The sequence below is a fragment of the Pogona vitticeps genome, chromosome 3 (assembly GCF_051106095.1).
Source record: "Pogona vitticeps strain Pit_001003342236 chromosome 3, PviZW2.1, whole genome shotgun sequence".
Classification (NCBI taxonomy): domain Eukaryota; kingdom Metazoa; phylum Chordata; class Lepidosauria; order Squamata; family Agamidae; genus Pogona; species Pogona vitticeps.
Window position 1 is genome coordinate 173,533,662 of NC_135785.1, and position 15,669 is coordinate 173,549,330.

General features: G+C 41.9%; 1 protein-coding gene across 3 annotated transcripts in view; it reads right to left on the reverse strand.

Annotated features, from left to right (window-relative positions):
* Window positions 1–15,282, reverse strand: part of TMEM131 (transmembrane protein 131) — a 129,035-nt gene extending 113,753 nt beyond the window's left edge. For all 3 annotated transcript variants that reach the window (XR_013543502.1, XM_020809554.3, XM_020809553.3), the window contains exon 1: window positions 14,968–15,282. Coding sequence is in view for 2 of the 3 variants with exons in the window: in XM_020809554.3 (XP_020665213.3) it covers window positions 14,968–15,133 (166 nt within the window). In the remaining variant the exon portion in view is untranslated. The remainder of the gene's footprint in view (window positions 1–14,967) is intronic.
* Window positions 15,283–15,669: the final 387 nt, after the last annotated feature.

A 15,669-nucleotide genomic window follows, 5' to 3' on the forward strand; every position in this document is an offset into this window, starting at 1 on the left:
ATTCAATGGTTTTCCCTGCCAGAAGAATGAGAATTTTTTTTCTTTGACAGATCCCAGGTCTGGCAATCTTGTGTATTGCAGGGCAACAATGTCCATCTGTAGCCTACTCAGTTTCACGTTGATGACAGCTGTCTTGCGCATGGTGTGTATTTCCTGCAGGTCATCAGAAAAGCCAGGGGTCATTGTTTGAACATTCCAGGTGCCCAACTTTAGGGCAGAAGATTACTTATGATTATTGCATTGTGCAGGGTTTTCAATCGGCTTGCACCCTAAATCCCACGCACTCCGTGAGGTTAACAGACTGTGGTGAGGCAGCACCATACTGGCTGGGGACTGTCCAGCTTAAGGTGGGTGGTAGCTACCTAGTGAGGTGCAATGACCTTTCCCATCGTCGGAAGTAGCCCCTGGTATCACACTCTACGCTAATTGAGCAAAGACTTATAACCGGTAACTGCTACTTCCTGCGTTATTTTGACGCTGGATGCAAAGCTGGAGTGTCCTCTCCAGAGCACGAAGCCTGGGTAAAATAATATGGAGGATAGACTGTTACCCAAGCAGAAAGTCCCCCCCTCCACGTCACCGAAATAGTCCAGTGGAAAGGCAAGAGCCAATACAACTGGTTCCAGTGACGTTGCAGGAGTTGCCAGAACATTGCAAACTGCCTCCAGGACTCCCGCTCCAGATTTTGCTTTGAGGTTAACTCCTGAAGCCTTTTCCATCAATGGATATAGTCACAAGGCAATGGAAGTTTGAAATTGGTGTTTTCCTTCTCCTAGATGGGCTGCCTTCGAAAGCTAACAAGCCCCACCTACTTGGGTGCATAGATTACGTACTGTGCTTTTGGGCATGGAAAGGAGTATAAAAGGGGTGGAAAAGGAAAGGGGGGGAAAGGAGTTTAGAAGAGGTGGGAAAGGTAAGGTGAGAGGAAAGGAGTTTAGAAGGGGTAGACAAGCAATCAGGGTGGAAAGGAGTTTAGAAGGGTGGAAAGCGGAAGAGGCAGGAAAAGAGTTTAGATGAGGTAGAAAAGGAAAGGGGAGAGGAAAGGAGTTTACAAGGGGTAATCGGGTTTGAAAGGAGTATAGAAGGGGTGGAAAAGGAAAGGGGGGAAAGGAGTTTAGAAGGAGTGGAAAGCGAAAGAGGGAGGAAAGGAGTTTAGAAGGGGTAGACAAGCAATCGGGGTGGAAAGGAGTTTAGAAGGGGTGGAAAGGGAAATGCAGTAATTTCTACTAGCAAACTTCAGAAAGCCTTGAAGCCTTCTTGCAACCTCATTTTCAACAGAAACTAATGCAGAAAACGACATCCTTTGTGAACTGTTTTGAATACAGCAAGAGAGAACCCATGTGCATGTTTTATGTATCGTAGTGCCACAAGATCCATATTAAATGCTATTTTCATAAAAGTAAATACAGAAACCATATACACTGCAGAGCATTTACTGTGGTATAGTGCCAGTTCTTCAAATGTTAGAGTAAGAGAACAATAACCTCTAAAGGAAAGCTTTCTAGCATCTGTGATTCAGTTGTATACAGCTGTTGAACACAGATGTTCCCTTTCTGTTATGATAGGTAACAGCTTTATGCCTGAATAAGGTAGCTCACAATAAATTTGAAATGAAATTAAAAACAAAACTGCTATTAATAAAATTACAGAAATAAAATAGTTTTCAAAAGTTAAATGACATTATTAGCTAAATTATGAAGTGGCTGCATCTGCACATCATGGTAAAGTCATAATTTATTTATCCATAAATTGGCCTGCATTCCACTCCTGCTGCTTGGCTTGCTGCAATGACAAGGAAGAGTGGATCAAAAATGAAACTGCTCATGATGCTAAGAAACTCTAGCTTCTTTCCCTGCTCATTCTCTTTTGAAACTGCCTTTCTCTACCCAAGCTCTCTCTCAACCCTCCCAGTTTTACTGTATTTTCAGAATCTAAAAGATAAAATATAACATCCCAGTTCCTCATCTTGCTCTAGGCTTTCAGCATCAACATATACTGTCTTTGTATTTTGCTTCTGCGTGCTCATTATTCTATTGCAACCCTGTGAGGGTTCAAAAGGGACCTCTTCTGGTTGAGATATAGACACAGCAGGCTCACGAGGTACAAAGTCAAAATTGGGTTTTATTGGAACATTAAACAACAGGTTTTTGGTTTCTAAATCAACACCAATATTGTCTCTTGCGACCAACAGGTCCTACAAGGGCAAAGATTCTTATTAAACAGGTTAAACTCTGAGTTGTTCCAGGGACCCTTGATAAAGGGATTATTGTCCTCTACATCCAAGGAGTCCAGTCCTGGGTCGATTAATGGTATGATTTCCTCATCTCTCCCCTCATGATTGAAGGGGTCCTCATCTCTTGATAAGGGAACCCATGGTCCAGCCAGAACCCTCTCCAACGGGCTTCCTCCAGCTTCCATGCTCTTCTCTCCCTTTCTTCTCTCTCCATTGCTTCCTTCACTTCCCCCAGTCTCCGGTGCCACTCACGCACCTCTGATTCTCCCAAGTAAGAGGCTCGAGGAGGCAGACCTCTCCTCCTTCTATAGTTCACCTCCTCCCTGGGTACCCGGACCTTTTCGCATTTCCCAGTCCAGGGATCTTCTACCCATATTAAATCCCAACCCCCGGGTATATCGTCGCCTCCCCCTTTTATAACCCCAGTTCCCGCCTCAACAGTAGTTCTGCCCCTTTCATCCTTTCCCGCCATTTTCCTTTCAGTCTGAGTGGCTATGGTTACTTTAGCCAACCCCAGTTCTAGTTCCCTGGTGTATACTCCCTGTTGTACCATTGTGATGAATGATGTGGGTAGGTCTGCCTGCGTCTCCTGTTCTTTCTAAGGGAGGACGACACTCCGGCGAGGGCTTCAACCCCCTCGCCTCTGGTCTCACAAACCTCTCCTGACTTTACAGGATATGGATGTGCTGGCAGATCTCAGGCTGCCTTGAAATAGATTCCCAAGAGTCTCTGACTCTCCAATGTCCAACAATAGCAACAGCTTCAAATCATCCTCTCTAAATCTGGTTGGCGAAAAAACTGGAATCAGGACTTGCAGCTGCTGTGAAAAGAGTTGGGAATTTGTTTCCCAACAAATAGTTGGTAGTGTTCACAAGCTCTTCTGCTGAGAATGTTTTCAGAAGTACTGTGCTTCTTAATTCTTAGTTTAATTCACTTATCAGAGCAATTATTTTGCACTTAACTACAATCATATAAAATGGAAATGAAACAATAAAACAGCACTGCCCTACAAACCTGCAGTTTGTCCATACCTTTTATAACCAAAAGTATCCCATTGGAGATCATAGCTTGTCCCAGCACCTAGTAAAGCCAAGCCCTTTCTTCCGACACTATCTCTTACCCATTCATTAATAATTTTGCTTCTATAGCAGGCTGTGTGCATAAATTGATTGCATTTCTGAAAGTGTTACCTTAGAGCAGGGGTGTCCAACCTTTTACCTTCCCTGGGCCGCATTAGAAGATGAAAATTTGGTTTGGGCCGCATGGGGGGGCAGCCCTAGCCGTCCTCTGCAGCCCCGCTCCAAACGCGCTTACCGGCAGCTGCGATCTCAGACAGCAGAGGCTTCCAGCTTCGACTCCGGTGGCTTTATGGGGCCGGGAGGGGGTCCACCTATTGATGGGGACAGCGCAATGCAGTCACGCAGCCCCCCTCCCCTCCCGCTCCTTCCTTCCTTCCCTCTCTCCCCCCCCCCCATTGTGACGTGCCCCGGCCGCATTCCGGCTGCAAACGCCAGCAGTGCAACTTGAAACTTTGGAATTTCTTTAAAAATAAAAAATTGCACTGGGCCACATTACGAGCCGACCTGGACAAGCCTGCCTTAGAGGTTCTGAATAATGGCATGTTTATTCTGGAAGTTGTTTCCTAACTATTTAAATTTGTTTTCCAAGACATCATGATCATTGTCAAATATTGCTGGTGCTATGTGTGCTACAATCTAGATAGCCAAGTTGATGGGACAAACACTGAAAAGCATACTTATTACTTGTGGACAGATAAATTGACTCAGTGGAAAGGACTTGTAGCTGGCCATGTGGGTTAAACCTCTATTTTCTTTACTTGGTCTCTTTACTCCATAGTCAAACTCTACCAAAGACATGGCAGGATGGTTTTTTCCCCCCACAATCATCAGACCGATAACTGGATTGTAGTATTCCAGTATATTTCATTACTATAGTCAGTACATTCAGCACTGTCCCTCAGAAACTATAATAATATGGACTTTAAAACCATGAACACATGACCTTTCTGTTATAGTAAGACGGTTTCCCAAATAAGGCATTCAGTGAGGCACTCAATAAGGCATGTAATAAGGGCATCCCAAAAGAATGCTACAGTGCCTCATAGTAGCTCACACCAATGCAATGGCAACCAAGCTTGAAATAGCTATTGGAACAATTCAAAATTAATCCTGAATGTTTCATATCTCAAGTTAGCAGCTGCACAATTTCATAAATTCATTTTTCTACAATTAGTTTTCTTCAGTAAGAATGCATTAATTTAGTTATTTCTCAGTATACTTGTTTTGAATCTTTTCTCTTCCTGTCAAACTGACAGGTTTCTACAAATTCCACAACTCCCCATTTATACCCCCCATCTATTAAACAAACTTTAAAAGGCAGGTATTTAATGTCACCCAACAATTTAAGTCTTATATTTTATTTCCCAATAAGAAAAAGAGGGGTGGGGGACAGAGACAGAATAACTTACAGTGGTGCCTCGACTTACAAACATCCTGACATACAACTATTTTGAGTTACGACCAGCTCCAGCCGCAAAATTTTGCTTCGACTTGCAGCTGGAGCTTCCAGTTACGAACAGAAAAAGGCAGGGGGGAAAGGCGTGGAATTTAAATTGCTAACCATTGGTAGGTGAAGAGGCTGCTTCTTTGTAGCTCTTTCACCCCCAAAATTAGAGAGAGTGCGATCCAAGGAGGCTTCGGACTGTCTGGTAAGGTAAGGTGCTGCTTTCTGCTTTTAAAAAACTATTCTGGGTGGGTTTTGCACCGTGGTTTTGGGCTGGGTGGTGGGATTATGTTTTTATGCTGTGATGGGTCTTGCAGGGGTTTTTTGTGTTTTCTTTTCTCATTTCTGATGGGTCTTGTGGGGTTTGTTTGCTTCTTGCTTTGCTTTTTTCCATTTCTGAAGGGTCTTGCACGGTTTGTTTGCTTTCTGCTTTGCTTTTTTTGCATTTCCTATGGTTCTTGCATGATTTGTTTGCTTTCTGCTTTGTTTGATGGGTCTTGCACAGTTTGTTTGCTTTTGCTTTGCTTTTTTGCATTTCCGATGCATCTTGCACGGTTTGTTTGCTTTCTGTTTTACTTTTTTTGCATTTCCGAAGGGCCTTGCATGGATTGTTTGCTCCCCCCCATTCGGAAAGAACGGATTAAGGACGTTTCTGATGGGTCTTGCAGTGTTTTTCTTTTTTTCCCTATTTTTTGTGATTTTTTTCTTCAGCTGGAATGGAGTAATTGCATTTCAATGCATTCCTATGGGGACTGGTGCTTCGACTTACGATCATTTTGAGTTACGACAGGAGTTCCAGAAACAATTAAGTTTGTAAGTTGAGGCACCACGGTATTTGTAATTTGTAGGATGTAACATATGCATCTTTGAATGAAAGCAGTAAAGTCATGTTCTCACTTACTAGATGACGCAATAACTGCAAGTTCTAAGTAGGCATACATCTTAATTACTAGCAAAATAATATATCTATATACCACCTTTTAATGAAATGTTCTTGAAGTATCTTACCCTGTAAAATCATATATTGTGAAGAAGAGATAGGGCAAAGAGAAAGAACAGAGTGAGCTGTCCCCTCAAATAGAGATGTCGGAGAAAGATAATAGAAAGGAAAGAATTGATTGTAGAAGAAAGAGAAGGAAAAGAATCAAAGGGGAAAGAGGAAAAGGTTGAAATCTATTTGGTAGAGGAAGGAAAAGGGAAAAAGGAGGAGGAGTTAATTCTGCCAGTGTGGGAAGAGGATATAAAAGATCAAAGGGGGAGGAGAGTTTTCAGTATACCAAGAAAGGAGATGACAAGGGAAGAAGGAAGGGAGAGAGAAACTAAAGATGATGATCTCAGATAAGGGAAAGTGCTGATTATTGGATGATTTTCCTAACTTAAAAGTGGGAGGATTACTGCCAGACCTGGAGTTAAAGGAGAAAGGATCGGTAATGGAGACACAAGAATGGACAGTTGTCTTTCCCTGAAGACAAGGTCACTGGAGGAAGGTAATCAAACCGGATCCAACCTTCAATCAACCACCGCAAGAGGGAGACTGGGCCAGACATCCTCGTTGCGGGACGATATGCATGGTGCAGAGTGCTTCATTGAGGAAGCCTACAGACTTCCTCAATGAAGCCTCAGTGGTTATTTCCTGCCAAAAAAGAGGAACTGCTCCAAATTTCTAATGAACCAAATCACATATATTCTCAAAGAAACAAAGTACACTTTTGCATACTGTGTGACTGAGTTCATAGAGACATTCAGCAATTACTGGGGTGGGGGTGATGCCAGTGTTTGAGCAATATGCTGAACAAATAAAAGGGCACGTATACTGGTGAGTGAGGTTTCCCCCTTTAGCAAGGTATACTGCTACTGTTCAACAGCTACCACTCAGTTAACACATCACTTCCTGCCTTCAAGTGTTCTTATGGGACATGTACTATTGATTTTATTACACTGCAAGATAGGCAGTGAACCCAAAGATAGTCAGAAGAAAAGCAGTGAAAACCCCACAAAAAATGATAATTTTCTTTCCCTTTTCCAGATCATATGACAACTGTTTCGACTTAGCTTCAGCCAGTTTGCTCCTACAACCATCATGTGAGACACCAAGTATGGTGTCTGAACTTTGTTTGCCATTACCTAGATGTTCTTTTCATTGTTGTTGTTTTTTAAAAATGATTCATGGGTTTATGTTGTGGAAAGATTGTTGTTGCTGCTTCTGCTGCTAGCTGCCCAAAGCAGTGCTCTGTTACTAGATGGATGTGATACAAAATAAATAAATAAACAAACAACATTGTCTTTCGCAGCACCATGGAACTCAAGTACAGTGGTACCTCGCTAGACAGTTACCCCGCATGACAGTTTTTTGCTAGACATTGACTTTTTGCGATCGCTATAGTGATTTGCAAAACAGTGATTCATATGGGGGAATTTTGCTGGACAATGTTTGGTCCCTGCTTCACAAACCAATTTTCGCTAGACAACGATTTTGACACCTAAGCTTCGCAAGACAGCTATTTAAACAGCTGATTGGCAGTTTGCAAAGCAGCTTTCCTATGGCTGATCTTCGCTAGTCAACGACAATTCTTCCCCATTGGAACGCATTAAACAGGTTTCAATGCATTCCAATGCGAAATGCATTTCGCTAGATGATGATTTCGCTAAACAGCGATTTCAGTGGAACAGATTTTAGCGAGGTACCACTGTATACATGATTCTATGCTGTCCCATTCTATTTTCCCAAGAGCAGCCTAAGGTACATTAAGCAGAGAGCAAGTGACTGGCCTATAGAAGCCTTCATAGCTAAGTCAGGGTAGGAACCGGTTTGTTGCCAGCGGTATAGACATTAATGGCTATGTGTTGCATTATTTTTAGGGGACTGCACATTTACACTGTTATACAGTACCATCTGTATACTCACTGCTTTACATTGTAGCCAAGTGTTATTTCTTCAGCGTTGTCACATGAAAAGATATACTAAAATATTTATGAAATGTGAGGGACTGTACTCACTTCTGTGATATACTGTATGAAAACTGAGACATGTTAGGGTTTTCAACATGCATTGCCTAGATTCTTTATTAATGATGATGACAATGATAATCTTTGAACTGCAGAGTTTGAACCCTATGGATCATCGAGTTCATCCCCTTTCAAGGAGGCACAGTGGGGAATCAAATTCCTAACCTCTGGCTCCACAACCAAACACCTAAACCACTGACTTATCCAGCATTTCATAAGATTAAGATAGTATCTCTTTTGAAAAAGGACATTCTTTGCAAATAATTTTGCATATGAAGTGTTAAACAAGCCTTAAGCCTCCCCGTTCCCACAAAGCTGTGCTCATGAAATTCCCATGTCACCAGACTATGAGGTGACCTTAAGTAAACACTATATAAACAAGGATCACACAAGAATTACTTGTGAACTGCTGTGTTTTCCAGAAAATAAGACAGGGTCTTATATTAATTTTTGCTCCAGAAAACGCATTAGGGCTTATCTTCAGGGATGTTTTGTTTTTTTCATGTACAACAATCTACATTTATTCAAAGACAGTCATGTCATCATCTTCTGGTTGCTGCACAATGGTGGAGGGCGGGATTTCACTTAACTGGGTCTTATTTTTTGGGTAGGGCTTTGTGGTGTTCGCTCCTCGTGCCCCTTGCCTGACTCTCCAAACACAGAGCACAGAAAGGCAAAATAATACTCCTTTTTACCCGCTGCTACCAGCTGATTAAATCCACATTACTTATGGAAGTATGAAGATGCAGGTCCAAACTTCACTGTCTTTTAAATAAAACTTGTTTATTGATTATAGATGTTTGATTATTAATCATAGGTAACTTCTATTATCAACAATCTCAACTTTTGATACAACAGTTCTTATTCACTCTTCACTCTAATCACATCTCAGATCTCCCAAAAACCACATCTCTCCACTCTGATCTGTGACTCTCACTGACTCTCACTCTCTGACTCCACCTCTTTATTACATATCTCTTGGCTCCGCCTCTTAGCAACATTAGCCTGCAACATGAATATGCATGACTACTACACATAATAAGGGTGAACGCTACAGGCTTATATTACGAGCATCCTGAAAAATCACACTAGGGCTTATTTTCAGGTTAGAGCTTATTTTCGGGGAAACAGGGTAGCACTATTTAAACAAGGCTTAACAGGTAACTATGGCTTATGTAAGATATAGCTTAACAGGTAACTATCGCCTTCACCACAAATGTTAATAGAGAACAACATTTGAAAAATAGGTAATACTAGATTGGATTTGGACTCAGAATAGACCAAGTGAAATCAAAGCAAGTTAATTATAATTAACTGAAGTCTCACTGATTCCAACCTATTTAATCTAAGTATCACTAAGTTTCACTATCAGTGCTATTTTTAAAGAGACTATATAATATGTAAGAAGTATACTTTAATAAAAATAGGAATTCAAAAGTTTTATACAGAAAGCTGTCTGAAGAACAAGCACTGAAAAGTATAGTTATTTTTGAACACTAGTAATTAAACTCTTCTTTGCTGCCACCATGATGTTTGCTTAAAATCGCTTGCAAAACCAGCCTTGGAAATCTGTACTAGCATTAGGAGACCTTACACTTAATAAGGTGGTCTGAATTCAGATTGGAAGAATCTAAGACACATTACATTATTTCATTAAAAATGGATCTGCCATGTTCAACAGTCACATTTAGTGAGTTTTCTTCCTTTCAGAAACTCCTGATGACAATACAGTGGGGTCTCTACTTAAGAACGTCCCTACTTAAGAACAATTCCACTTAAGAACAGCTCCATTTGCTAAATTTTGCTTCTACTTGAGAACAAAAATCCAAGATAAGAACAGGAAAAAAGACTTTCCTGCTCTTTTTTTAACCTTAGGTCATCTTAGGTTAAAAAAAGTTCTCCCCCTAGTGGTAGAGTACGTATTAACCAGCTTTGCATTAGTTCCTATGGGAACTAATGCTTCAATGTACGAACGCACCTCTACATAACAAAAAAACAGCCAGAACAGATTAATTGGTTTTCAGTCCATTGCTTCAAAATTAGCTTCGTCAGAAGTGCTTTTAACACTGTTCCCTGACCTAAGGGGGAAAAAAAGAAAAAATAGTGGTAGAAGGTTGAATAGCAGCTTCCCATTAGTTTCTATGGACGGAAAAGAGCAGATACAGATTAAATGGTTTCCAATGCATTCCTATGGGAAATGCAGATTCTACATAAGAACTTTTCCACTTGAGAACCACCTTCCAATACGGATTAAGTTCTTAAGTAGAGACCCCACTGTATAGCAGGGATCCCCAAACTTTTGAGGGTGAGGGCCACATCATATATTTTCAACATTTTTGAGGGCCAAAGGAACGTCTGTGCGCACGTGGCTGCACAGACGCATGCACGCCAGCACAGACACCCCACTGCACACATGCAGCCCCCATGCACACGGGCTGAAGGGAACGGGCCAGATAAAACGGGCAAGGCGGGCTGTAGTTTGGAGACCCCTGCAATAGAGTAATGACACAGGTGAATCTTCTTTACAGATCCTATCTGTAGGTTTAACCACTGGTTTCAGACAATGAGGGATGTGAAAGGGAGTGACTGGATGCCAAAGGCAGGTGTCTGCAGGAGTCTCCAGCAATACCATTAAAGTAAGATAGGTCTAACACAGTATCTGGATTTCCAGTCCATTCTTGAGAAAGCTGTAAGCTTCATCTAGAAGAGTGGTTCCCAACCTTGGGTAATCCAGGTTTTCTTGGAGTGCAACTTCCAGAAACTCCAGCCAGGACATCTAGTGATGAAGGCTTACAGAAGCTGCACTCCAAGAATGTCTGGGTTACCCAAGGTTGGGAACCACTGCTCCAAAACTTTCCCTGCTAAGAGGTAGATGGGTTAGTCCAGAAATTTTAATTAACTGTTTTAATTGTAATTTTTGATTTTATATATTTTATATTGTTCTGCTTTATTTATGTAAGTCGCCCCGACTAGACATGGTCTAGAGGGGCAGGGTATAAATCCAATAAAATAAATAAATAAATAAATAAATAAATAAATAAATAAATAAATAAATAAATAAATAAATAAATACATTTTCTATGTAATTAAGCAGCTTTCTATTCCAGATACTTCAAATCTTCCTATTTTTGTGAAAATACATTTTATGGTACAGCAGCATCTTGGATACATTGCACTGCACAGTATTTCCTCATCTTCTGAGAAGGTACACTTTACTCATTAAATGGCATAGTGACAAAAACCCAGGTTTATTTGAAACACAAGTTGCAAGTACTGCAGATTTGCAAATACAGTACATGTCTGCAAGATCAATCACCCAATCCCAGTTTAGATTACCTAGTTACCAGGACTCTTTTGTTTCTAATATTCCATGTGAAAGTAGAGGGAAGCAACAAGTGACCAACCTGTATTTTTATGACCAGACTAATTTTTATTCAATTAAAATGCTCCTTCTTTACCTCTCTTCCCACTCCAGATACAGTATAGTTTCTCCTTTCACTCTTTTCTACTAGGAACAAGAAAATAGAACTAGAGTAATGTGCTGCATTTAGCATCATTATACTGGCTGTGAAGAAGCAGCAAGAAAAGGGGTAAATAGGTTCTGTACTTCCCACCTGGCTGGTTGGCCTGAGGGCAAATACTATTCCATAAAAACAACCAGTCAAGTGGCAGACTTGGGTATTTGCACTGCAAAGCCAGCAAAACAAAAACAACTCTCCCCTCAAAAAAATTAACTCACTAGGCACAGCACAGACAGTGGATCTATATGCACTTGTCTGCCAAAACCACAGATAAAATTTTCACACATTCTGTAAAACTGAAAAACTAAACCAAACTTTGTTTCAAATTTTAAAAAGCAAGTGAAAGTGATCCAATTTCAATACAATTCATGTCTTTCAGAATACAGTATCTCATACTTTTAAAGAAAATGTAAGAAGAAAGCGTTGAATGCAGTATGTGAGTAGATGTCTGCACCTAATCTAAGGACATCTTAGGGTCCCAAGATTGCTGTCATGTATTCATGAAACACCTATGTACAGAAAAAAAACTTCAATGAAACTAGAAAATAAAATTCCTAATCATGATTTCAGCAGAAACATGTTTGAATCAATTAAGAGAGTCAATCAGTTGTCGATTCTAAAACATAAAATATACTAATAAAGCATACATTTTGGCTGCCTTTCATATCACACAGTTCAGAAAAATTCAGTACTGCACTGAACAAAAGATTATTTCATCCAGTCTAGTTTATCAACTAGTATAGTTGGAACAAGTATATTATTTGTATAATAAAAGAACTGAGATCAAGCAAGTTAAACAACTTTCTGAAGTGGTAGAACTTTCCTAAAAGCTTGTACTTTCATGCAATACAAAAACACTAAATGGCAAAATAGATGGCTCTCATTAAGTCACCAAAGGTAGCAAGCTTTACTCAAACATTAAACTGAAAGAGATAAACTTCCAAACATCAAGTAATGCCTTGTAACACAACAAGCAAGCTATTAGTAAAAGTTGGAATAGTAACATACAGGCTTTAGTTGAATTCTCTAATTAGAATAAAACAGCAGCAATAAGTATTCCAATGAAGAGAACAGAGACTAGTGATGAAGTCCAAAAGCTCAACACCCATGTAAAAGAATCTGGGTGAGACCCCCAAAGTTATACTGAGTAGGCACATAAGCTGGCAAGCAGCGGAACCAAGATCATTGGCTACAGAGTTTGCCTCAGATGAACAGACACACCAGAGAGGCAGTACATAGCTCTCAAATGCAGACACATATGCAATTTCACCAACAAGCACTCTATAATAATAAAACACTATGTCAAAATTATCAGAACAAAAGATTTTGCTCTCCTTCTCCTATACACTAAAGAACCAAGCAATTTCAAATAGCATGCCTGAGTACTATTGCAGAATTACAGAACAGACTACAGTATACGGATGTTATCAAAAACTACCAATGACACTGCAAGACTAACTGCTGATCATGCAAATGCTGTGCTAGACATGAAGGGACTTTTGTAAATGGGGTGAAGCAGCAAAATCGCCACAGAGTATCTGCAGTCAAACCATTATAAAGGCTTTTATATTTTGACTCTAAACTGTGCAACCAGAATGGAAACTTTATCACTTTATTACATTTTGCTAATGTTTAAGCACGTCAGTCAACACTGATTTCAACTCATTTAGGTCAAGGCTTCCATGTCAAGCTAAAGTTATGAAACTGGGTTTTCAGAAATTTTACCTGGTACTGCACAATACAAGAAGGCATTATTAAATGAAGATACTTTTAAAGAATACAGCTTGCATCTAGTGATCCAATTTCAATGCAATTCACATCTATGGGTTCCAGAAAACCTCATACTTTCAAAGAGAATGTTAGAAGAAAAGGTCTTGGCCATAATATTGTTGAATGCAATTATTTTGTATGCCCTCTCTGCTGGGTCACCTGCTATCATTTCCTTCTGTCACTATAAGTTCTGGCTTAAAGCCACTTCTCTGTTGCCCTTCATAATGTCCGAGCAATCAGCTGTCCAAAGACCACCGCTTAACTTTTTTTTTGGGGGGGGCCCCTGAATGGATACATTACATAAAGAGAAATAAAACCTCAAATAAGCATTCATAAATAAGGATTTATTAAAAGTACAACTTTGCCTGCCATGTTTTATAAATGATTTTAGGGCATTGTAAATTAATTTGAATGTTAAAATAAAATTAAAATACTGAAGTTATATATTTTCCAGGGAGTAGCTGTGTTTGTTGCATTGTTGCAGCAAAACAGCAACAATAAAAAGTCCACTAACCAGTTTAAGTCCATATGTTTTCGTGGGCTGCAGTCCACTTTCTCAGATACAATATATGTCGCTGATGAATATAAAAACATGCTGAGCAACTTGCATGTATCCATAAATTTCCAGAGTGTGTCAGTCTGAGGTCAAGGGATACTAGTCCTGCTTTCTTTTACTCCTGGGGCATCAGCACAAAAATCCAATGCCTATTTATAAGAGCTACCACACATTTCCGTATTTTCAATAAAGTTTCTTTTTTTAAAAAAAATTATCCCACTACAAGAAGATAGATATGACTCAAGTCAACCCCACTACCATACATATACAGTAAGCTTTAAAAGATGTTTAAACGTATTTTTAAATTGTCCAACTATTTAGAAGCATCCATTTGAAGAAAGTACCATTCACTGGCACAAAGGACAATCTGACAGCTCATGTGCCGGCCAATATAGTTCAGACAAGTTTTTGTTTTTAAAGGCCAAGTCTACCCTCAGCCATGGATGGCAGAGTAAATCACTCTTGCTTTCTAGAATCCAGCTCAGCGGGAAAGAGTGGACTATCGTCCTGTTCCCAAGTTCAAGGCAGAACAAAGAGGACGACAAAAGCAACTTCACTACATTTAACACATTCATCTGGGAGGAGCAAGACTAAGCAAGCCGAGGTTCAGCCGTCCTCCCTTGCCGTACCCTGCCCGAAAGCCAGGCCCTGAGGTGGCAGGTCCCTCGCCTCGGGTGGAGCAGCGAACAGGGCTGGCCGGGGAGAGGGCTGCTCGGGACTGGGAGGGGACACAAGACGGAAGAAGGGCACAAAAGAAAGAATGGGAAATATCCCATCCAGGTTTTCAGAGACACCCCACCACCATCACCACAGACAGACAGACAGACAGACAGACGGGGAAATACTGTGTAGACGTATAGGCCGGTAGCTTAAGGCACAGTACAGAAACAGTCGGAAACTCTATCTCCTCTCATTTCCTTTTGAACTGGAGGAGGAGGAGAAGGCTATTAAAACATTAACAGGAATACTCCGTTGTTCACAGCATTAATGCTGCGCCTCAAGAAATGTCGGGGGAAATGGCCAAGATTATTCCTGAGGGTAACCGGGAAGAGAGTAGGGAATAATGACCGGAGAAAAGGAGCATATTAACCCTCTTGAGAGACTGCCGGGAACTGAGCGCACCAGGCATTTTAAACAGGCGAGTTGGGGCGGCGGGGGGGGGGGGGGAAGAAGCAGACGAAGAAGCCGAAGTGGTCTTGAGGGCGACACACACGAGGGGGTCGTTATGACGACCACGGGCGACGAGCCTGTGAAATGCCTGCCGCCGCCGCCGCCTGCCTGCGGTAATTAAGAAACAGCGCCCGCGAGGGGGGCACCGCTCATTTGCTCGCTCGCTCGTTCCTTCCTTGTCTCCTCACCTTCTTTCTCGGCCCGGGCCGCGTTCAGAAGCACCGCGACGAGTAACCGCAACGCCGCTCCGAGACAAGGGGCTGCCATCAACGCCGCCGTCCTTGGGCTCTGGGGTTCAGCGAAAGAAAAGCCAGAGAGACGAGGAGTCGGTTCCCGTTTCAACGCTGCCGCCATCACGCTGCGGCTGCTGCTGCTACTACTGCTACTCTGCTGCCGCCGCCGCCGCCGCTACTCCTCCGACCGCCTCAGTTGCTACTGCGAGATTCCGTATCCGTCTGAGGGGCCCTGTTTGGCCCGTAAGGGTGCGCGAGGCGGTTCTCGCCGCGTTTCTCTCTCTCTCTCTTCCCCCTCCCTCCTTCTCGCTTCGTCAGGGCGCGCGCGAGACAACCGCGGTAGTGGCGCGAGCACCCCGCGCGCGCACACATAGCCCACGCGTACATACGCCCGCTTGCCTGCCTGCCTCCCACCCTCGCGCAGTCACCTCAGGGTGAGGGGGCGTGGCCCGGGGTTCGAGTCACTCGCACACCCCTCTCCGGCAGCCGGAAATAACAACATTTTTTTAAAAGCGTGTGGACGTTTGCTTAACCATCTTGGTTAAGGGCATGATGGGCGTTCCGTATGTTTTCATAAAGCGCCAGGAAGGGGGCGTCGTAAAGAAGAGGGGGTGGGGGTAGGCTTTTCTGCCATCTTTGGTAAGGGCATGACAGCTC